Source organism: Panthera pardus, unplaced genomic scaffold (assembly GCF_024362965.1).
Source record: "Panthera pardus isolate Hobbes unplaced genomic scaffold, ASM2436296v1 HiC_scaffold_21, whole genome shotgun sequence".
Taxonomy (NCBI): Eukaryota; Metazoa; Chordata; class Mammalia; order Carnivora; family Felidae; genus Panthera; species Panthera pardus.
Genome location: NW_026526777.1, coordinates 32719381 through 32744773, shown reverse-complemented (window position 1 = coordinate 32744773; position 25393 = coordinate 32719381). Strand labels below are relative to the sequence as shown.

At 38.6% G+C, this 25393-nt stretch overlaps 1 protein-coding gene and 1 long non-coding RNA gene across 4 annotated transcripts in view; one reads left to right on the top strand and one right to left on the bottom strand.

Moving 5' to 3' along the window:
• CRB1 (crumbs cell polarity complex component 1) overlaps positions 1-25393 on the top strand; it is a 208812-nt gene that overhangs the window by 50609 nt on the left and 132810 nt on the right. For all 3 annotated transcript variants that reach the window (XM_019430494.2, XM_019430500.2, XM_019430507.2), the window contains exon 2: positions 13881-14462. In XM_019430494.2, coding sequence (XP_019286039.2) covers positions 13881-14462 — 582 coding nt within the window. The remainder of the gene's footprint in view (positions 1-13880; positions 14463-25393) is intronic.
• Positions 6503-24085, bottom strand: LOC109255729 (uncharacterized). The gene is made up of 3 exons (XR_002075333.2): positions 23856-24085; positions 21794-21884; positions 6503-6793 (listed from the first exon to the last, which is right to left on the bottom strand). It is a non-coding gene; the product is annotated as an uncharacterized LOC109255729 (long non-coding RNA).

The following is a 25393-nucleotide window of genomic DNA, read 5'->3' as shown; positions in this document are numbered from 1 at the left end:
AGGAAGTGCTGATCTAGATACTTTTAAGGTGTTTCTTTTTCTGGATTCTATTTTTTTTATTTTATTTTTTCAAATAGATGTTTGAAGTCTTTTTGGCACACTAATCTACCATATATTAACTGCATAACCTAGAGAAGTTATTTAACATTCCTGAGCCTCAATTTTTATAAAATGGATGTAATACCTCCAGCCCCACAATTTTTCTATAGGGGTTAAATGAGACACCAAGGGTGATACATTTATCCCTAGGAACCAATAAATTGGAGACATTTGTATAATATCAATAATAAAATTGAAAAATTATTCAATTTTTTTCATTCTTATATTTTGGTACACTGTGCAATGGGCTAAAGATTGAAGGGCTTTTTTCATTTATTTTGCCAATTTTGTGTGTTTTTTTTTCTTTAACCCTAACTGTGTATAATATACTTACTTAATGTTCTGGTACAAATCTAAAGGAAAATATTAGAACTTTCAGGCTGACTTTTTAGAATTAAAATGTGATATAGCTAAATTATCCTGACTGGTTTTATAATTAATGTTGAAATTATTATATTTGTTAATCATTGAGCACTGAAAAAAGTGATGGCTTTATAAAGTGGGAAAAATCTTTTTATTTAGAATATTTTTAACTCTGGTGTGCCTGGATGGCTCCATCGGTTAAGTGTCCAACTTCAGCTCAGGTCATGATCTCGTGGTTCATGAGTTCGAGCCCCGCGTGGGGCTCTGGGCTGACAGCTGGGAGCCTGGAGCCTCCTTCGGATTCTGTGTCTCCCTCTTTCTCTGACCCTCTCCCGCTGTGCTCTGCTCTCTCTCTCTCTCTCTGTCAAAAATAAACATTAAAAAATTTTTTTTAAAAGAATACTTTTAACTCTACTGTGGGATTGTCAATTTGCTAGAGGCAAAGGAACTAGTAAAATTTAAGTCTATTCTATAAGTAGAAGAGGTCATTGAAAATCCAGTCATTATTACAGTATACATGGATTATAATAAAGAGTCTAGGCCTGATTAGCTTTAAATGAGTTTAAATCAAAGGAACATGATTAGATCCTCATTAACATTTTCAATGATTGACGTTCAGTAAAAATGGCCTTCACGGTTTGCATTGTTCAGTTATGTTGTAAGGACGACAAAGGGCAGGGCATCTTCTCTGAGTTGTATGTGATTGCAGTGTGCATTTGGTCCAGCACTCTAACCCTAAGGACGGAGACCAGATCCAGTCTAGACCCTGTGCTTAGGTATGTGGGCTGTGTAGATGAGGACCCAGAAGGTTTGATTCTCATGAGAAAGTGTTGAGAGTAAAAGAAATCTTTAGAGAAGGAGCCCCCTGATTTCATCAGTGATGATATTGATGATCAGAAGTTTTATGTAAAAGCACCCAGCCGAATGTCAGTCATGTACAGTGCATTTAAAATCTCTTTGTGGAAAAGTTTCTCACTGATTCCATTGACTCTGTAGAGGAGATAATAGTGAAGGATGTTGAGATACAGGTGACACCTGTTGAGATACAGGTGACACCAATGAGATTTGGCCATAGTCTTCTCAACCGGAGCAGGGAAGGCGTGTTTCAGCCTTTGCATGTGAGTTAATTGAGGTAAATACATAGTTGGCAATATTGGGTTCCTACCAGGATTATGACACAAGATTCTCAGAGGATGTGTGCTGACAATAAACTTGTACTTCCTGGAACTACAAAAACTAGAGACTGTCTTTACAATATTGTGTAGCCTCCCTTCTCTTGGATTTATTCCTTTATTAGACATGCTTTTACAAAGCACCAACTATGTACATGGTACTTTGCTCGTCAAGAGGACGGTCCCAAGCTACATACACTTTGGACTTTGCATTGAAAGGAAATAATATTGACTAAATAATTCCTTTATTGCAGGTTTTTACAAGGGAAATTTATGTATGCTATATATATTTTTTACCCCTCACTATAATAACAATAATGATCACAATAGTAATGGCTGCTAATATGCACTTTGTGCCAAGCACTATGAGGCATGTTATGTACATTAACTGATTTAATCTCCAGAGTAAACCTTGGGGTGGTTATAATTTTTACAGAAATGGAAACTAAGGCACAGAAATGTTAACTATCTTAATAAAATCCATAGAGTTAGAAAGTGGCAGAGCCTAGATTTAAACCTCCCTCCAAAGTTCATGCTCTTAAGCACCATGCATCTCCTTCTGAAATGAGAACACTGAGGCTCAGTGACACTGATTCTGCTAAAACCACAGATACGGCAAATAGCAGAACTAAAATTTAAATCTCTATCTATGCGACCATAAAATTATACTCTTGACATTACATAAAATTGGCCTTAGTTTGGTGTTGAAGACCACGTATAAAACAATGATTGCCTAGTTTTTGAGGCCATAGGAAAGCAAAGAAAAGGAATGGCCTTATAGAGTTCATCTACTTCTTATTTTAACTGTTCCACGTGGATCCTATCACACCGTACATCAAAGTCAGTGATTTACCCAAAGATTTGCTTGATTTTATCAAAAGGGGTCAAAGTAAGAACTTCACAGCAAGGCTTAAATGAAAATTCAGGTTTTCTTGCTCACTCATTCATTATTCAACGAGTTTTATTGACTACCTACCACGGGTAAGCCATTTTGGTTACACCCTGAATAAAGATGTATGTCTCCTGCACTCACTTCTCCTGCGATCTGGCCCCATCCCTGGAATGAAATATTGTTCTCTGCAGAAAGCCTGGCTAAAGAAAATTCAACAGGCCACTTTCCTCTTAGAAATTGAAATTCTCAGATCTGGAAATTTCTGTTCTATCGCCAGTAGCATCGTTTACACCCTCTGCCTTAGCAAGTCATTATGGATGTAAATAAATTTTTGATTCATGAAAAAGTAGAAAAGGAAGAAAGATGAAGCTTTTGGAAAAGACTTGTCTTTGAACATCAGATTTCTTCCTTTAAAATAAGGTACTAGGAAAATAAAGAAGAAACAAAAAGAATTAAAGAATAAATGAATAACACACACAAAAAAATAAAATAAAACTTGGCACACCCCAAATATTTGCTGTTTAAAATCTAAACTATGATTGAAAGTGTTAGGTGGTTCACCAAAATGTTAAGAGCCATGCAACCTATCAAATTTTTGAATGGAATTGAGGATACAGTAAACTTTGAATAAAGAATAAATTTTTCTTTGACAGCTTCATTAAGTCCTCTTTATTAAGTCAATGTGTTTCAATTTACAGAAATCAACTGTGGCATTTGAAAGGTAGCTTCATAAAATATAAAAAACTGTTTTCTAAAAATACCGAGGATATAAACAAAAAGCCTATGTAAAGGCACGAGTTTGTTGTTGTTTTAATAAAAGCAAATCCAAAGTGAATATAAAATACAATAAAATAACTCATTAGCAAATGTCTATTAATTCATCTGTAGGAAAAGATCTTTTATATGGAACAATATCAGAAACCACTCAGTAGTTGCTGCTGGAAATATCAAATTTTATGTTTACAATTCCTCTTTTCCTGTCTCATTTTTAAATGAAATTAGGTTAAACATATATTAAAAATAGAATTAAAATAGGGGCACCTGGGTGACTCAGTCGGTTAGGCATCCAACTCTTGGTTTTTCCTCAGGTCATGATCTTGCAGTTTGTGAGTTCAAGCCCCATGTCCGGCTCTGTGCTGACAGTGCGGAGACTGCTTGGGATCCTCTCTCTCCCTCTCCCTGCCACTCTCCTGCTCACTCTCTCTCTCTCTCCCTCAAAATAAATAAATAAACTTAAAAAATCAGACTTAAAATAGAAAAACCCTATGACTTTGTATGTTTGAAACATCATTCTGTACCACAGCTAGCATATCCTTTTCCCCATCCCAGGCTTCTGCTTCCTCAAATCCCTGCCCATCTCTCAGTAGTTTCAGGGGAAAATGCAGTAAAATATATGCCCCAGAGCAATGAGAGCAAGCAGCTGTTTTTGTACTGTTGGGAGTACATTGGGGAGTGTTTTGATCTGACTCATATGAGGCATATTAAAAATTGCCATTTTAATTCGATTTCAGCATTAACAATTGTTCCTTCCCTTCTGCTGACATTGACTTTAAAGTTAGTGTCAGTAAAAATGAGAACTAGAGACAGAGGTGGTTAGAGAGCAAATGGGGAGAATTATGTTAGTAAATCCTAAGAAAAGACTAAGTATAGTTGTGGTAAGAAGGTATTTAAAATTAAAAAAAAAAAGAAAAAAAATGTGTCAGTCATTACTCATGCATGCCTCTGTGTGTGTGTGTGTATATATATACATACACAAAGTTTACACAGCAAGGGAAATCTTTAAGGTAAGGATTTGGCTTTGACAATTAATCCCCAAGAAATATCCATTGAGCATTTGTTGTGCATAAACAGGCACTGAGGAGAGCAGGTCTTATGAACAGGGAAAGCCTCGTGCAATGCTTACTTTGCGAGGTATTTCCCTGAGCCAAAATTTTGTGGTACTCAAAATATATAGGGAGATGTTAAATATCTTCTTGTGAAAACCTAACCCTGGAGAAAAGATCTTTTCTAAGTCTAACTGATGTTTATCTTCATTTGATCCTAAGCAAGTCTGCGTACTTTATGGGAAAAAATGTCTCTGGCATGTTGAATTAGTTCATCGACAAGCTCTCCCTATAAGGATATGCTTGGGTTTGTTTGTTTTCCAAAATAAAATTCCTGCAGTGAAAATATGTTTGTGGATGATACTCCCCACCTCCCCCCGCCTTTTTTTTTTTGTTATTGCTATTGCTATATTTTGTACTAATGTAGTGAATTTTCTATTAGGAATGCAAAACTATCTCTAAACATAACAATAAGAGCTAACATTTATTGAGCACTTATGATATGTCCATCAACCATTTAAGCTAGTGAATCCTCACGAAAACAAAAACTTTAAGAAGTAAATTTTACTCTTTTCTCCTTTTTTTTTTTTTTTTTTTTTTTTTTTGCAGCTGAGGAAACAGGCTGTGAGCTAGACTTAGTGTAGGTGTGTCTTACTTCAGGGACTTTGTTCCTCACCACTACGCTGTCCTCTTTGTGACAAATCTTCTATGGTTGGCTAATACAAAAGTTGCCAAACATATTGATAAAAAAAAACCCAAACACTTGACAAAAATTTCAGATTCTTGATGATGATTTTTAAATTAGAGAAACACTTGCCTGTTTCATAGGTAAGTGCATTAAAATCATCAAAAACAAAGGAACAAATATTATTTATAGTAATCTCTGGGAAACTAAAATGCTCTTCCCCGAAATCACCTTGTACTGTTTCTTTGTTCTGAATAAATATATTCTTCCCTATAATTAAGCTAACTTACCAAAATGGCTGCTTTCCAAGTACATTGAATTATTAGAAAATACACCCACACATACACACACACATACACAATACATTTAATGCTTGGGCATTCATCTCCTTTGAAACTGGTCAAATTAGTTTTTACTTCTCTGAAAAATATTTATATGTATATAAACATGTAAATTTATATATAATAATAGAGTGTATATATATATATATATATATATAAGTATATACACACATATATATGTATAGATATACACAATACCAAAATAGCAAATACAATAAGAATTATGGTAACCATACAAATTTTCTTGTTTTCTCCTGAACAGAGATTTTCAAATTGCTATTCTCAGCCCCTAGGGCTCCTTGGAGTTGTCTTTAGAAAGGGCAGGAGGCTATGTGACTGGGCCACAAGGTCTCCTTCAACTTGAGCTGGTCCACATTACGATTTTGTATACTGGGATTACTCATATTTTCCTTGAAGGAGTACTGTTGTGCTTACAGAAAGAAAAGTCTGAAACCCACAATTCTAGAACTTCTTACAACAGCCAGTAGATGGCAAACTTTACTGCAAGGAAACAGTTTGGCAGACTATCTAAATTGGTCTGAAAATACCAATTGCACTTCATATCCAGTAGTTTCTGGCTCTGGATTTAAATTTTATATGAAAGTGGGGAACAAAATTCTCAATGGCCATTTCCCTGGGAATTAAACTCCTCCAATTATAGTTTTAAGTATTTTTATAAGTTTTGTTCTTTTTTTTTTTTTTAAATTTTTTTTTTTAACGTTTATTTATTTTTGAGACAGAGAGAGACACAGCATGAACGGGGGAGGGGCAGAGAGAGAGGGAAACACAGAATCGGAAGCAGGTTCCAGGCTCTGGGCCATCAGCCCAGAGCCCCGACGCGGGGCTCGAACTCGCAGACCGCGAGATCGTGACCTGAGCCGAAGTCGAACACTTAACCGACTGAGCCACCCAGGTGCCCCTATAAGTTTTGTTCTTAAGGTATTATTACAACGAAAATTACTTCATTGTTGACTAAGTGTTCGCACAATATACTAGGCACAATACAATAATATATACAGATGACAGATTTTTTTCAATTAGGTGCACAAAACTGGAATAATTATAACCCTTACCTCATGACTTCATTGGGCTATGCATAGTTTATTCTTATTTCTTTAATTGGCTATTTAGCTATTTTTAATAAGGCAGTAAATTGCAAGTCCTTTGTAAGTTTGAAAAATTATAAGTTTCTTTTTGAGAGGCAGTTGTCTTTGCTTGTTTACTACAGTCCGCTCAAGTGTCAGTTAATAACGCCTGGGTCATAGGGGGCATTTCCAAGAGGTCCCATTAGCATCTTACCTATGGACACACCATAAACCCAGGAAGCAAGTGTGCAAACGGTGCCAATATTCCCATTCATCCTGGATGAGACCCAGGAAAAGCATGTGCTTGATAGATGATCTTGTCCAGAACGAGTACTGAAAACATAATTCAAAGTGTATGTGTGAACAAAGCGATGGGGGTCAGTGTGCATGACCAAATTATAAATATCCATTTTTGCTTTTAAAAATATCTTTATCAGATGTATTCTGTAATACTTTAAAAGTCTCTAAGCGTTGTAAGGGAAACACTAGTCCACTTTTTGCCATCCCCATTCCTGCTTCTTACTCCTAATGTGCATTCTCCAGAAGCAACTCCTTAAAACTCTTTCAGTTCTTTCTTACGGTTTTTATTTATATACTTGTAAATACTAGGCTGAGATTTTCCCTTGCTTTTGATACTGGTATAATCTATTGGAATCCTACTATGCTAAAAGTAGATTTAATTTTCCCGTAGTTTTCAACTACACACACACACACACACACACACACACACACACACACACACACACCCCACAGCTCTGCTGCTTTGGTTAAATCATGTATTATTAGCATTATTGGTATTACAAAGAACTCTCTGCAGTTACACAGTATATTATGATTTCATTTCCCATTATGTGCAACCTTTTCCCTAGAATTAATACTAGGAAGATTTTAAAAAAGAGTTTAGTTTTCCATTACTTCTCTATATGGTACTCTGCATTTTCCTTCTTGGAGCTCTGCTTTCTCTTTCAGCACTGGTTAATCTCTATGCTGGTAGCATACCTGTAGTACAGCAGGCAATTTTCAGTAAAATGTTCTGTTTCTTTATTAGAACGCTTGTATGCTAGATTCCATGTCTCTTTCTCGATTTACACTCCCACTTTCACGGAACCTATCTTCTAGAATCTTCCTGAAAAGCGAGTGTGTGAGGTGAAAATTTGAATTTCTGAATCTCTGTAAATATTTTTCTTCTCCCTTAACATTTGATTGACAGTTTAGCTGGGCATAGAATTCTAATTTAGAAATTATTTTCTTTCAGGATTTTTAAGGCATGTTTCTAATGTCCCCTGGCTTCCAATGTTTCTGCTAATAAATCAGATGTTATTCTGATTCTGTTATCTGATTTCTGATAAATCAGATGTTATTCTGATTCTGTTATTCTGCTGATAAATCAGATGTTATTCTGATGCTTTGTAAATGAGTTATTCTCTGTTCCACCTCATAAAAATGATGAGGTTTGCTGTGGATTTTTTAAAAATTATTTTCCTACAGCACTTAGTAGAAACTTTAAATCTATACACTTGTTTTTAATTATGGTAACAATTTCTGTATTTCTGTCATAATTTTAAATTCCTTCTCTCTCCTCTCCTTGCCTCCTTCCCCCTCCCACCCCATTTCCTTTCTTCTCTGATTTTGTTTTTCTTTTTTAATATTTCTAATGTTTATTTTTGAGAGATAGAGAGATAAGGCACAAGCAGGGGAAGGCAGAGAGAGAGGGAGACAGAATCTGAAGCAGGCTCCAGGCTCTGAGCTCGAACCCACGAACTGTGAGATCATGGCCTGTGCCGAAGTCGGATGCTCAGCCGACTGAGCCACCCAGGCACCCCTGTTCTCTTATTTTGAAAGTCCTCCTTGAGTCACTCTCTGGTTCCCTGTTGCTTCTACCTCCCATTTCCAATCTGTTAGTATTTTTTTTTAGCATCTGGTAGATTTTCCTCAAAATTACCTTTCAAGTAACTCAACTGGAGTTTTCATTTCTACTACTGTATTTTTAATTGTAAAGACCTCTTTTGTTATCTAGAAGTTTATTGTAATAACTTCCTACACTTATTTCATTGCTGCAATATCCTCCCTTAACTCTTTGAATATGTTAAACCTCAAAGTTTCATAATTTTTTGTCCACTCCCTAAATTGTCTTTGTCTCATCCAAATTACTTAAAAAATATTTTTTTGTGTGTGTGTTCTGTTCTTAGTGTTTTATCTTAAAGGGTTTTCTCCATCTGGTAATCTCATAAAAATATGTTTATATTAAATAAAGAGGTACTACTGTTTCTTAAGCTGATTAGTGGATACAAGGATGTTTGTTTATCATTATTATTTAAAGTATAATTGTAATAACATTTAAAGTATAATTAAAGGATAGCAATTCCCTATATGCATATATACACTTTACATATACTCATATATGTATTTGTTTAAAAAGAGCTATTGGAAAGTTCTTTTATTTCATGTTACAGGACTTTCTAGCTTATTAAATTTATTCTAGAGTGATTGGCCTGGGTCATTTCAATGGGGATACCCAATACCAATATCTGTACGTATTTTCTTTTGGGCTCATCAAGAGAAATAATTATTTCCTGCTTAGGGAGTAAATCTGGCTGCTGGCATTTTTAGAACTGAATTAGAAATGAGGATGGGGAGGGTCTCACAATTCTGTATGTAGATATTCACTTCCCCCCTTTTTATCAGACCAGAGCCAGCCACTCCCACATCACCAGCACTTGTGCCTTTGGCTTTGAATCGCCTTCATGGGGGAAGGGCAGTCATGTAGTTTCCTGGGATGAAAGATGGAACATGGGAATCTAACTGTACTTTTGGTAAGTTTTCCAAACAACCTTCCCATTTTCAGCACCACTTGAGTACCTGGAACCCCTAATTCCTGAAACTTTCTGGGGTTCCGCAGCATCAACTGGCTTGCTTCTGGGATTCTCTCACCTGGGATTTGCTTATTCTGGTATACTAAGTCTATTCCGACTCATCCATCTACAGACAAGCTTCCACTTATATGTACGAGTGTATGTATATGTGTATTTATTGCTGTCCCCTCAACCTTCCTTCTGGATCTTGTGAGTATGACGATTTCATTCCTTCTTGTCCTTTTTTTTCTCCCCTAGGACTGTTTCTATGTGTTATTTATTGAGGTATAATTTACATACAATAAAATTAACCCAATTTCAGTGGCAAACACATATGGTCAATAGCTATTACTACAATCATGACATAGAATGTTTCCGCAGAAACTCTACAGTTAGTTTCCTTCACCCACCTCCATTCCCTGGTGACCACTGAGCTGCTTTCCATCATTGTAACTTTGCCTTCTCTAAAATGTCTAAATGTCTCATAAAATTGAATCATCCAGCGGATAGTCTTTGTGTCTGGTTTCTCTTAATTAACGTAATACTTTAGAGATTCCCCCTTGTTGTTCACTGGGTCAGTAATTTGCCCATTTTATTCCTGAGTAGTAGCCCAATGTGTGAGATATTAAAATTTACTTACCACCTGATGAACATTTGGGGTTTTTCCAGTGTCAGTCATTATGAATAAAGCTGCTATGAATTTTGCAAGCAAGGTTTTGTGTGGATATTATGTGTTCATTTTCTTGGGGGAAATATCTAGGTGTGGGATTCCTGAATAAGTGTATGTTTAAATTAATAAGACACTTTGAAACTTTTTTCCAAAGTGGCTATGCCATTTTGTATTCCCTCCAGCCACGTATGAGATATGTGACTGATAGAGCAGTACAACAACAGTAAAAGTAGTCTTTTAAGGTATGATGCATTACTAAAGATAAAAAGGATATTTTATGCCTATGAGGGTCAAGCCAGCAGGACAATGTAACCATGTTAAATTTCTGTGACACAGGAATATAGTTTCAGAATATAGAAGTGAAAACTGTCAGAACTAAAATGAGAAATAGAAAAATTCATATTCACTGTCAGAGATTTCAATGCATCAATCTCAACGAAGAGAAGCAGAAAAAGCCCCAATGTTATAGAAGTTCTGAATAACACAGTTAGCAATTTGATATAATTGAGTTTTACAGATTTTCCATAGTTCAAAGAAGAAAGAAATCACCATGAAAATCGGAAAATATTTTTATTTGAATAACATTGAAAAGAAATCACACAAAATGCAGTAAAGCGGTGCTTACACAGAAATTTTCTCTTAAATTAATAAATTAGAAAGAATGCCTGAAAAAGTAAGTAAGAAGCTAAACTGCTTAAATCTTAGTAGAATTAAGAAAATAAAAATGTAAAAGCAGAAATCTAGGACAGAAAACAAAGATCTTCTGGAGAAACTATACAAAGTCAAAGGCCAATATTTGAAAACACTAATATAACTGGTAACACACAGGCAAGAATGATTAGTTACTGAGAGACAGAGACAGAGACAGAGACAGAGAGACAGAGAGGACTTGAATAAGACTTCCATTTTTTCCACACCCTGTGAGCACCTAGTAATGCCAATTTTTGTCATTTGCTCTTTCTAGTGGGTAAGTAGTGACACTGTTTTTAATTTATGTTTCCCTGATGGCAAATAATGTTGAGTATTTTTCAATGTGCTTATTTGTTATCCCTTCACGTCTTTCATGAATTTTGGAAAGGAACAGAATAAAACACTTAATGCAAATATCATCATGTTTACATCAGAAACCCTACCCAGTAAGTATCCTAACTTTCAAAATAATACAGCAAAAAGAAATGGACTTTAGAATCAAACAAATCAGAGATTCAAATCCTTCCTTTCTTTGACACCATTCAAATGACTTAGTCCTTACAAAGCTTAGCTTTCCATCTGTAAAACGCTTTACACAAATATTGTTAGAAATCTATTTTAAAAGTTGCATGGAAAGGCGTTGGGTATAAATGCCAATTTCCTTCGCTGTCTGTCTTCCCACACTAATTCTTTATTTCATGGCTTCAGTGATAATGATCGATGATTAATGAAGGAAACAACCAACAGCATCACCATCACCACTAACAAAATAAACAAAACAAAAATAAATGGAAAACCAAATTTCATCAATGCCCTCCCTTGCTGGTGCAGTTAAGAGGACAGCTGGAGTATTCAACTGAGTTTTCTCAGCTTGGACACAAGAACTTTAAATGCTTCCAAAAGTTTGAACTTATTAAATATTTCTTCATATCCTTCCCCATTTCCTGCCCCACACTCTCTCACAATTTTCTTAGTATTGCCAAGAATGCCAATACCCCTCATGCGTTAGTTCTTTTGTGTGCAAATAATATCTTTCCTCCCCTTGCATTCATTAAAAAAAAAAAAATAATCTCAAGTACCTTTTCTTCAGTGAGGCTTTTCCTGGTATGCTTTCCCTGACACATGTGATTTCACAGCACCCTTCCATGTTTCGGTTGTGACATGTTCCCCCTTCCTTCCAATATGTATGGACACCTGTTACGTGATGAGTAATATTGCAGACCCAGGAAATACAGACAAGGTTTCTTCCTTTCCTCCAAAGAACTAACATTCTAATGAAGAAAATAGAAAACATATACAGAAAAAAATAACAGCATATGTAACATAGCAAATAAAACAACAAAATTTAGAAAAGGAGTTCAGAGAAAGCTCTCAGGAAGTGACACTGCAGCTAAGACATCGCATTTGAAGATGTGATAGGAAAGCCAGCATCTGAAAAAAACAAAAAGACTAAAACTAAAGTAAAAGGATGGTTAGTTGAGTTTTCTCATAGGGAGTAGAAAATGTTGGCTCTCTGATCAACCCTCCTGATAATATATAAGCATATGTTAATTTCTCTTTCTTTCTTTCTTTCTTTCTTTCTTTCTTTCTTTCTTTTCTTCTTCTTCTTCTTCTTCTTCTTCTTCTTCTTCTTCTTCCTCTTCCTCTTCCTCTTCTTCTTCTTTACTGCTTATTTATTTTTGAGAGAGAGAGAGGGAGACAGAGTGCGAGCAGGGGAGGGCAGAGAGACAGGGAGACACAGAATGTGAAGTAAGCCCCCAGGCTCTGAACTGTCTGCACAGAGCCCAATGTGGGGCTCAAACTCACGAACGGTGAGATCATGACCTGAGCTGAAGTCAGACGCTCAACTGACTGAGCCACCCAGGTGCCCTTATAAGCATATGTTAACTTTCTATGTGTAGGCACTGGAGGAAAATTGTTGGCTGCCAGAAAGACTCCATAGAAGATAATTATGAAAATATTCTCACTCTTGTATGACACACCAGTCCATCATTTCTTTTAAGTATCTTCTCATCACCCTGCTTGTGGCCACACCAGGTTACACGAATCACCTCTTCTTTTGCAGGAAGAGAGGGAAAAGATTTGTCATTACATATTTCTCAAAGTTTGCACACTATTTTCTCCCAACAACAGTTGATTTATGTCTCATATCCTAAGAGCAAACTCCCCGTTTTGTAACTTTTTTTATTACAAGCCTGTACTGTTGCCCACTCTTATATTTGTGAGTAATACTGAGAGAAAGAAAGTAAAAATAAGAGAATGATATAGTAGATGAATCCACATGAAAGACAGTGTTTCATGGGAAAATACAATTGAGTTGAGAAATCATAAGGCTTCTCAGTATACACGATTGAGAAAATAACTATGCTGTGATCATAATCTATGCATATTTGGGGACAACCTATATGCATATACATAGCTAATGAGTTTGTCAACAAATTAAAGAATTATTGTTTTTCTGTTGGTTATTATTCCAATTAGAATTTCAAAAAAATGTATCCCTAGAACAGAGACGCATATAAAAACACAAGTCCACAGGAAAATAAAAGTGCATGAACTTGACTACATCTGTTTCCTTGCAGAGGGATTTATTTAATCTGTCATCTGTAAACTGTACATAGTAACACTGTGTTGCTATGAGGGTTAGAATAATATATGTGAAGTACCTGGCAAGCCTTCAATAAATAGTTGGCACTCTATCCTGTTTTAGTTATTTTCATCTTCCTATGCTTTTCTTTTTAGAATACAAAGGGTTAACTGTGACAAAGCAGTCATAAACTGAGTCATTCATTTGAATATTAGTTTTAGTTAGGCAATATATTCAGAGACAATTTTGTACGTCATTTCCCAGTATATTCCAGGATCCTCCACGGGAGAATGTGAATTTCAAAAATGTGTGTGTGTGAGACAACTTAACAGTTGCTTCAATGCGTTCCATTGCTCACTTGGCCCCGAGAAAGGGAAGTGGAGGAAAAGCAAAGAATCTGAAACCAGCTACTTTTGTTTCTCATTACCAACTATATGACAAACCATCATTAATGAAAGACCTCATCATTGGACATCATTTGCTAAAACTCATCATTAGAATGCAGCCAACTGTATTTCATTAATGAGTTTCTTTGAGATGCGTGGAAGCAGAAAGAAGATCTTTATTTTTACCCTCAGCCATTTATTTGTAAACATCTTGACATCTCTTATTTCCTTCTAGATTCCTCTGGCAATAAAAATGACACCAGGTGCCTCGCAAGTTCTTGCCGAAACAATTCTACATGCAGTAATACTTCAAAGGACAACAGTTGCCACTGTTCGGACACAGCGATTGATTTGGACAAAGACTGTGACAGCACGAAAGACCCATGCTTCTCCAATCCCTGTCAAGGAAATGCCACGTGTGTGAATACCCCAGGAGAAAGGAGCTTTCTCTGCAAATGTCCCCCTGGTTTTAGTGGGACCACCTGTGAAACTGCCATTGTTTTCTGTGGCACAAGCTCCTGCCAACACGGAGGTGTTTGCCATCAGCACCCTGTTCACCCCGTCTGCATCTGCCCAGAAGGATATGCTGGAAGATTCTGTGAAAAGGGTCATGATCCGTGTGCTTCCAGCCCTTGCCACAACGGAGCCGTGTGCCAGGACGGGATGAATGGCTATTCCTGCTTCTGTGTCCCAGGATATCAGGGCAGGCACTGTGAGCTGGAAGTGGATGAATGTGTCTCAGATCCCTGCAAGAATGAAGCTACATGCCTCAATGAGATAGGAAGATACACTTGTATCTGCCCCCGTGATTATTCTGGTAAGTGCTATCTATCACGTTTGAATACCAGAGGACGTAATCAGCTTTCCCTTTCTTTAATATGACAGAAGCAGAGGTGACTTACTGTCTTAGGCGCTTGTTTATGAATATGGTCTTGGCAGGAATTAGAAAGCATCCGAGACTACTAAAAATCCACTGGGCTTAAACATTTGCCAGATGTCACGGTTGTCGTTTTAAATAGAGCCCTTACATTATTTAAATCTGAAGTTCAGTCTAGAAGTAGTGGGCCCTATGAGGCCTAGCTTTCCAGGTCAGGGCACTTCAAGTTTCGTCAAGAGAAGATTCCTTTTGTCTTAGCTGAAGTGTGCCTATCAGCTAATGTCCAAAGCCTGACATTGCAGCCAACCGGGAAAGCAGGCCATGGAACGAATACATGTTAGTGGGTTCTAAGGTGGGATCAACGGATCAGTGATGGCAAGGCTGATGTAATATGGTAAATGAGTTAAACCACAATTTTATTAATAAAGAAGTCACTTCTTGTTTAATTTCTTGGAAACAGTAAATAATAGTACCTCATAGCTATTCACCAAGTTTCTGTTGAGGTGGTATTTCAGTACAGAGTAACGAGTTGACCATTCATTCACTAAAAGGTTACATGTTATTTATTACCTTCTCTGCTCCCTATCCTCCAGAACCGGTTACCCATTTAGGTCATTTCTTCATGGTGACCATCTCTGATGCACTGTTTCACTCTCTGGATTCTCTACACTAATCCATGCTTTCCCCCATTCATTCATTCTGACTTCTGCTCGCCACTTTCCTGTGCTTCCTGACTCACCTCGCTGTGACATTTTTCACATTTTAATGCCACATTTCCCTTATCGCTTGCCACTTTTATAACCTCCCGTGGTACTTGAATTTCAACTTGCCTTCTCGCAACGCTTTCACGCTTACTTCTTTTTCCTGTCATTCTTTTTCCGTGTATGTTAAGCAATATAATTATTTGTAAAGTATTTCTCTTCAAAATGTATCCCAGCATGTCATTTTTCTAATATTACACATTCTGGAAACATCTCTTATAAAATAGCCATTTCCCTAGTTGCTCTGACATGAAATTTGCTCCCTTTCCCTCAATCCTCACCTAAAACGAATATTCAAAATCTATCTGGACATCCAACATGTCTTCCAAATTGAGCTTATCCACTCTGTTACCAGTACCTTGGCTCATGTCCTCATCATCTTGTGTATACTTACTATACAACCTCCTAGATTCTATTTCCGGCCTCTGCCTTCTCCAGGTTGTTCTGAACAGTGCCCCTGAAATCATCCTTCTAAAATAGATCTGAGTGTGCCATTCCCTTCTGAAGAAACTTGAGAGCTTCCCACCACACGAGAATAATTTTCACGTCTCATTAAAAACCCTCCACAATTTGTCCCTTACATTGTAATCGTATCTCCCCACCTCCTTCCACCAGAGCATTCCATTTCCTGAATTGTCTTCATCTTCTGTTCAAATGGTTTCCCTCCCTCCCTCAATTCACTGTCTACTCTGTGACGTTCTGTACGTTCAGTACTTCATTCAACTCTCGCCTAACTCAAGAAGCATTTCTGATTTACCATCTGCTGAAATAACACTTTCAACTGCAACAGTAATTATTTATTACTTCCGTAGTGGTTTGCGCCTCTATTCGTGAACTTTGTCCTGTTCTTCAGAGATCTGTGTTTTTGTCTCGTCCCACTGAAGTATTACTTCCTAAAGGACAGAAGTCATGTATTATGTTTAGGCTTTAACTCATCAGTCCTTTTTGGGTATTTATTATATGTCAGTCATTGTATTATGAGAAGGCACTATTCCCAAAGTGCCCAGCATAGCCAATAATGGCTGCTTAATAAACTGTTACTGAATTGTTTTAATTTTCTAAATTTTTCCATATATTTCTGGACACCCTTTGTGGTAATGAAACTGAGGTAAACATATTAATAGTTTACCTTCTCTATGCTTTGTGTTGGTAGAATGCTGTGTTAAGTGGAAAATTATTTTATTGATTGCCTTTAATTACAGTACTAAGCTAAAAGTTATGAGGAACAGTAAAGGGGGTTATAAAACAGTACTCATACGTGAAAAGCTCCTTATTTATATGCCAAATGATCGTGTCTATTTTTTTAAAACTGAGTTACAGCAATTGAATTTCAATGTTTAAAATTTTTTATTAAAAAAAAATAAACTTTTGTGGGGCTGGTGTGGGATTGCTTTTGTTTATAATGGACACATTTAAAACCCACTATGGTTTAATTAAGATAGTATCTTCTATTTCCTGCTGCTAGTACAATATTGCGAATGGTGACTGAAAGAAACAGACATGAGATCAAAGAAATGTTTCAGCCATTTTAGCTACAGTGTTCTTAAATAGTCTCATAATGGCAAAACACAGCTTGAGAAATGATGTTTTACAAGGTATGTTTTTATTTTTTACATTTCAATTAATTGGATTGTAATGAATCCTTTCAGTGGCATAAATTTAGGCATAAAAGATGTCAAGAGTATATTCCAAATGGGAAATACAGTAAAATTCCATTATAAGACATTTTACTCTACAACGAATTAATTTATACTGTGGATAAATCGTATCCCTGCTGGGCCCAACGAAAATCAATGCCTTTTTCTCACCATAACGTTAGCTCAAAGCCCACAATGAGGTCACCTCCCTTGTCCAAACCCTGGTATAATAGAGTTGTTCCCTATTTGACTATGTTCTTCTCTTGCCCTCTAAGAAATCAACTAACTTTTATTATTTTAGCTCTGTTGACATAAATATAACTTGCTTGCAGAGTTTAAGTGACAGACTCATCAGGCAGTAAGAATTATGTCTGATATTAGCTGGTTAGGCTTATTCGGACACAAAGGTATGATTTTCGTCTTGATCACCAATCTCCACAAGTAAAACAGCCTGCATTCTGGGAGCTCATCAGTGGTTCCCAGCCCTGACTAGGCATTAGCCATTACCCAGGGAGATCTGAAACAAAGATGCTCAGATTCCACCTTCAGAGAGTCAAATTTAATTGACGAATCTAATGTATAGGTAGGGCTGGGAGCCAGGAGTTTGGTTTTTGTGAACTTAATTTAGAAACTTTTCTTGCAATATCCCATCATTTAGACCCACAAGGAGGCTTGCTTTGCTTCAGCGCTATCCCATGGCGACCAGTGTTTGTGGTAATGAATGAGGAACCCAAAGAAGGTCTATAGGACCAAGGCCAATTAATGAGAAACCCAAAGAAGGTCTCTAGGACCAAGGGAAAAGCTGGAGTTGGGAAGGGAAGAAGACTATTAGTAATCAGCATGGATGCATAGATGCTCTGCCTGAACCCAGACCTCCCAATGAATCCTGGAAACTACTATAATAACCCAGCTGCCGTGTGCTACATCCAAATTTAGAGGATCATAAAGAACCTGGCTTACAGGAAAAAGCCTGTGCTCCTCAGTGCAGCAAAGTAAGAAAACATAATAAATTTTAAAAGACAGAGAGAGGGAGAAGAGGGAAAAGAGCAGTAGCCCGCGGAGAGGGGGTTCACACTGCGGGAATCCTTCTCTGTGCACGCCACTGTGCTTCCTACGTGGTGATTCATGAACTGCAGAAATAGGCTCAGAGAGAGGCAGAGCTGGTGAGAAAATGCCAGGCATAAGCAAAAACTCCAACTTAAGCAGAAAGGAAGCAGCTGCAGACTTTTTGAATGGAAAGAATACATGAGCTCGTAGCTGCTTTTAGTTCAAGTTTATGCAGTGTACCGTTCTTTCACTGAGGGCTTTCTTAAAATTAGCAGATTGACAAATGAACAGTTTTCATGTTAAGGTGCCTGAAGCATGAGAAAAATGGGGCTACAAGAGGGCAGGACCAGGCCAATCTGATGCATGATGAAGCAAAACAGTGTGGGAAAATATCTTACTTCCTTCATTAAAAAATAGGTCTTTGGCACAAAAATAATCTTTTGGAAACTAAGAAAAGAAACACCATTAAATTTACTTATTGATTGCAAGATGCATCTTTATTTCAAGGATGACAACATTCGAAAAATTCATTTTATATTCACGAAAATGTGTTAGTGTATGGAGACTAGTTAGAAGACTAGTTAGCACATGGAGAGACTACTCAGTTAGAAAGCCATCCAGACCAGGGATAAGACATTAGGACCTGGCCAGGAAGAGTGACTGCAGGGATGAATGGGAAGGTAGGTGTAGGGCTCACTAAGAAGACGGCTCACTTGGCATTTATTAAAGCCAGAATATTTCCAAGCTTATTTTATCCAAGCAAAACTTGAAATCTCTAACATGAAAAATAAGAATGCATTAAAAGTCCAATTGCCTATTCCAGCTCAATAAACTTATTTCTATCAGTGGTTCTCAAACTTTAGCATGCATCAGACTCACCCAGAGAGCTTATTATAATACAGGTTCTGGGGCACCTGGGTGGTTCAGTCAGTTAAGCGTCTGACTCTTGATTTCAACTCAGGTCATGGTCTCACAGTTCTTGGGATTGAGCCCCACACCAGGTGGACAGTGCAGAGCCTTCTTGGGATTCTCTCTCCCTTTCTCTCTGCCCCTCTCACTGCCCACCCCCATCAAAAATAAATAAATAAAGTTTAAAAATACAGTTTCTGATTCAGTAGATTTGTGGTGGGGTCTGTGCATTTTTAACAAGTTCCCATGCAATATTGATGCTGATCTGCTGGTTTGGGGACCACACTTTGAGAAACCACTGATGTAGACAATTATGTGGATTTTCATGGGACAACACAAAGGTGTCTGTGTGTGTGTATGTGTGTAGTATTTTTTGCTAGTAACAGTCCTGGATAGATGATATGGATAAAAATAAGTATCTGCTCAGGGGCACCTGGGCGGCTTAGTAGATTGAGCATCTGACTTCGGATCAGGTCATGATCTCACAGTTCGTGTTTTCGAGCCCTGCTTTGGGCTCAGAGCCTGGAGTCTGCTTTGGATTCTGTGTCTCCCTCTCTCTCTGCCCCTCCCTGGCTTACACTCTGTCTCTCTCCCTCTCAAAAATAAATAAATATTAAAAAAATAAAAAATAAATAAGTATCTGTTGAATTCACCCAGCCATTAATGTTGTCAAAACACACAAACACCCGTACACACTCAGGTGTGTATATAGATTGAGTTCCTGCAATGTGCCAAGCATTGTTACAGGCTCTGTAAATATAAGAATAAAGAGGTGATGAAAAAGTCCTCTTCCATCTTAGAGGGAAGAGACAGACATGTATAAAATAGTAATAAATAAAATACATAGTAGGTTAGGTGGTGATAAGCACAGTGGAGAAAAGTAAAACAAATAAGGGGAATTAGGAACTGAACTTCAGGTAGAATGACCAGGGAAGGCGCTACTAAGAAGGTTACACATGAATAAAATTCTAGATAGGTAAGGAAGGGAGTTAGCAAATGTCTTGTGGAATAGCATCCAGGCAGAGGAACAGCAGATGTGAAGGCCCTTAGGTAAAGAGTACTGGAAAGTCTGAGAAGCAGCAATGAAGCTGATGTGACAGGAATGGAGGGAGCAAGGAGAAGACATAATAGGGTCAGACTATTGGGGCTTGTGGGCGGCTGGAAGGACTTTCTCTCTTGCTCTTAATAAGATGGGAAGTTGTTGGATAGTTTTGAGGAGAGGACTGGAATGATTTGATTTACATTTTAAGAAAATCACTCTCCTTGTTATGTTGAGTATATACTGAAGAGGGTTGTTAGGGTAGAATCAGAGCGCCCAATAATACAACAGTCCAAGTGAATGGACTATCATTACATGGGAAAGAACAAAATAAAAGTATCAAGTGTTAACACCTTTCCCCCTTTAACGTTTAACTAAGATAGGAACGAACACAGAAGGATCATGGATCACGCAAAGAAAACGTGAGCATACCTTCCCTGACCTGCTCTCTATTGCCCTCTGGTGGGAGGTCTAGATTATTCAGGACAGGTCTATTCAGAATAGTTCCAACAACAGTGTTCCTCAGTAGTTTATATCAACCATATTTTCATACAGTCTTTCACAGGCACACTTGAAACTTATTCTACGCCTTTGAATTACATATAAATTACTCATTTATGATTTCTTATCAGACCTTCTTCTATTAATAATTTTTTATGTTCTTCTCTGTGCCTTCTCCAATATTCCTCATCCATTCTGCCAGACTAACAGGTATGATGTCACTAACTCTGACAGCCATTGGCACTAACCCTGCCATTGCAGTAGCATTTATCAAAAGCACAATTTGAATTTCAGGCAATGAGGAGATTTGAATCTAGGCTTACTGTTCCATCTTCTCTAAATATATTTTTGATCAATTAAATACTTTTTTAATACCATTTTTCTATGAAAATTCATATAGATAACGGTGATGAAAATAATTTGGGGGAAATAAAAGTATTGTGTATCATAAAATATAAGCTTTTTCATGAGAAAAATTGTTATTATCATTATGATTACCATTATTATTGAAAGTTTTTGCTGATTACAAAGTTAACAAATAAACCATTTGATGAACTTAAGTCAATTTATTGGGAATAATTATTAACAGTCCATATTTATATAAAGATATACAATATGTAAGACATGAGTTTTTTTAAATCTTTTTAATGTTTATTTTTGAGAGAGAAAGAAAGAGACAGAGAGCAAGCCAGGAAGGGGCAGAAAGAGGGAGACACAGAATCCGAAGCAGGCTCCAGGCTCTGAGCTGTCAACACAGAGCCCGACACAGGGCTCGAACTCACAGACCATGAGATCATGACCTGAACTGAAGTCGGACACTTAACCAGCTGAGCTACCCAGGCTCCCCCGCTGTAAGACATGAGTTTAAAGAACACTTAAATATTGTTTCTGTGAGCATCTATCTAAATACCTCACATTTTACTCCCCACATAATATACATATTCATAACAAATATCTTTCACACCCAAAAGGCAAATAATGGGTAGCAGGCAAAAGAAAACATTTGGATTTCATGGGTTGTACCTTCATGTTATCAAAGGAAAATGACTGGTTTTCTATATGCTCTTAATGATGAAACTGATCATTTCTGTAGCGTCATATAAAAAAAAAATTATGCACGTATTCAGGCTTTTGCTCAGAACTAGAGCCATCTGAAACAGTTTTATGAAGAAATGAAGTTTCTGGCTTTTGACAAGCGTTTGTTGAATGAGCGCACAAAGTAACAGATACTATTCACTCAGCAAATATTCAGGACATGCTTCCATGGCACTGGACATTGTGCCAGACCATGGAGACATAAAAATGACGAGGACAAAATTTATCCCTGACGAAATACTCACAGTTTACCCTGGGAGAAGGCAGGCAAACAAAACTTACAATCGCTCTCTGACCAGAATGCTGACGCAGCACAAAGAAAGGAGCCAATGACACTGCTTCGGATCAGGAAAATCTTCACAGAAAAGGTGGCCTACGAGCAGAGCAGCAATGCATTTCGTTCAGGATGTTCAACTGAAACTTCTGCCCTCTGACTACATTTATTAGTACTTTTATTGTATGAATAAGAACGAGCTGAAGAGCAAGGGAGAAGGACTGCAGAGGGTTTAGCGAGGGGTGAATGTCTCTTCTGTCATCTTTGCTTTGACGGCTGGTTTGTGGTTTAGCGAGTAGCTGTGAATGGCGTGCTCCATTTTAAACCCCCTCTGTCTGACTACTGCTCTTAGTGATTTCCTAGCCATCAGCAGGGTGGGTGTGCAGGTCTGAGTGAGGAGGGGATGAGCCAAAATATATGTAGTAATATGAAGAATGGGTGTAGTGGAAAGGCTGTGGAATTTGAGAGCAGAAGACAGGGCTCCCAGTCCCAGCTTTGATGTGTTCTAGTGGTTTCTAAGAAAGTGCTTTGATATTGATAAATAGTTCTGAGCTTCTGGGTCCTCACTCTAACATACAGGCATAATATCAACTAACTCTCAGGGTCACGGTGGCAATGAAATGATTTACTGAAAGTTTTCCCATAAACTATGAAGCCATGAAAATGCTGGCTGTCACTATTTTAATATCTTCAAATATTGCTGCTAGTATAAATGCTAGCGTTTAACAATCTTTACCTATACTTTTCATAGGTATCCTTTTCTTATACTGAATTGCTTTCTTTTTGGAATATATTAGAACCATACTCAGTAACAGATTAACTGAGATCATAATCTCTGTGCTCTATTTACATGTTTAAATGGGAAAGTTGCCATATGTGTAGGCAAGGATTTAATTTCTGAAGCCACCATATCAAAAAACCAAGGAGTTAAGAATGTATTAATACTATAACATTTCAAATATTCAGGAATGACAATTATCCTAATAAAAACACAAGAAAGATATTTGTTATGATTAAAACATTATAATGACAGAAGTGTGAAATGTAGAACATTGGCATATTTAGCACAAAATGCAACTATTACGATTTTCCTATTATGATCCCAAGGAACTTCAAAATTAAGCGAGATAGAAACCATTTATAAAAGTAGAGTGTTTCTCAAACATAGCATCTTGGAGACTTTGAAATGAGTTACTCCGAATTAAGCTTTATATATATCTTACCAATGTTACATACTAAAAATACACAGATACATACATATTAAATATAGGCTACTATTGAGGAAGTCATGCATATTAACTAGGAATATATTTTATTTATTTATTTGCTTTTGAGAGAGAGCACACGCGTGAGTGAGCGAGGGGCAGAAAGAGAGAGAATCACATGAGGGGCAGAGAGAGAGGGAGACCGAGAGAATCCTGGGCAGGGCTCAAGTTCATCCATATGGGGCTCCAACTCATGAACCGCGAGACCCTAAGTAGGATACCCAACCGACTGAGCCACCCAGGCACCCCAGGGATGTGTTTTAAAATAAAATGATGTCTTTTGACATGTTCTGAGATTTATGATAGGAGTAAAGTGGGAGGAAGAGCATCCAGGTGGATTTAGAAAAAAAAAAAAAATGTGTAGAGAAGAAGGAAGGGTGAGTTAGTGCTGGGAGAAGCAGCAGGCGTGGGGAAGCAGAGTATTTCCGCAGACAACCGTACCCCTGAAATTATCACTGCTACCAAAAAGCACAAGAATGCACTCCCCGCTCTCTGCTCTTAGGACTGACAAACAAGAGCCAGTCTTTCTAGTCCTAGAACTAGTTCTAGCCTCTAAGATTTTTCTAGAAAGATCGGAATGCTAAAATGGTGCCAAGAACATTCTTCAATTTGCACGGCTGATAGAAGCAGACAAGAGGACAAATAAGACAGGAATTAAGAAAAGCAGCAAAAAACAAGTCTGAAGGCAGAGGTTATTCCAGGGAGGTCTCTCTGGGAAAGTTAAGCCCGTAGAAACGGAAGAGATTGATTTCCAGGTCTCTAATGGCAAGTTAATAAAACTAATTCATAAAGAAACACTACATACTGTGCACCAGGGTGTCTTGCCATTAGCAGCGCCCACAGACGGGAGAGTTCGAGGGTCGTGGAGACGCAAGGCAACTGCCCAGTTGCAAGCCCCGCCATCCACAGTGATGCCCTATTTCCCCAAAGGCAGACGTGGGGGGACCCCACTGCCTTGCCGGGCGGGGCGCGCAGGCCTGGGGATTCCCCCCAAGGAGACCCCGGAAGCGAGGGCTGCCGGCGTGGCCGCTGGGGTCTCCGAAGGAGAGCCAACTGCGCATGCGGGACCTGCTCCGCGCTCCGGGCAAGCGGGAATCCCGCCCATCCCGGTTTCCGTTCCGGGCCAGGACCCGGATCAGGAGAGGCCGGGTCCCTACCCTGGGACGTTGGGGGAAAGCCAGGCATCTGCCAGTGTTCAAGCCTGCACCTTCAGAAAGAACCCTGACATCCGAAAGCCAGTTATGTCGCGAGCTCTGAAGCCGTGCTTGGTGGCACCAGTATACCCTGGGATGAAAGACGTCTGGGATCTCTGGTTCTTGGAAGGGCGTGGGTCCCTATCACGTCCCAATGAGGACTGTCGCCAATATGCAGCTCCCCGCCTCAGAGTGACTCACAGGGTTTGGGCAACCCTGCCCCCCGGGGATGTGCAGGTGGTTGGCGCCAGGCCCTAGCTGCACAGGCCTGGAGGGTCCTGGCTGTTCAAGACTTGCTGAAAGGGTATGTACTGGGCTTGCCAAGGGTGCGGTTCAGGGAAGTCAGGGATCTGAAAGCCATCCTGGGTCTGGAGAGGCCGGGTCACCAGAGCGGGTTCTTGTAGGAAATAGGCATCTGCCTAATTCCGCGTCCTAAACGACCTAATGATGACTGTTCCCCTTGAAGGCAGATCTGGGGGAGTTTGACTGCCTTGCCAGGACCAGGCGGGGCAGGCTTGCTTGGGGGTCCTCCAACAAGAGACATAAATGTAGCGTAAATCTATAGCTGTAATAGAAACTAGTGCTAATGCACCTCATTGCACTAATACTTGGTTCTCCAGCAAGAGGTACCAGGAGGTCCTACTACCTGGATAGGCCTGGCTGCTGGGGCTTTGGTGCCAGAGAGATAATCGGGCACATTGGTTCACTTCAGCTGTCTGGAGCAAGCAGGAATCCCGTCCAGCCCTGGTCAGAACCCGGCCAGGACCAGGTTCAGGAGAGGCTGGATCCCTATGGTGTTCTATGGGAAAAACCAGGCGTCTGCCAACGTCCAAAGGCTGCACCTTCACAAAGGAACCCTATCACCCCGAAGTCAGACACATGGGGAATTCTGAAGCCTTGGTGCCTTGGAATGAGAGATATCTGGGATCCCTCATTCCTGGAGAGGCCTGGGTCCCCATCGGGCAGCACTTCCAAATGGGGAATGATTATTTCTTCTCTGTAGCCATAGTATCAGATTGTCTTGTGGGAGGAGCGTCCCCCTCCACGCACGAAGTTATCCAGATGTGAGACTGGGCCATAGACCTCAGGCCTGAAGGCCTCCAGGTGCCCAAGGCCTGGAGAGAAGGCCACGTTACACATACTGGTGCAG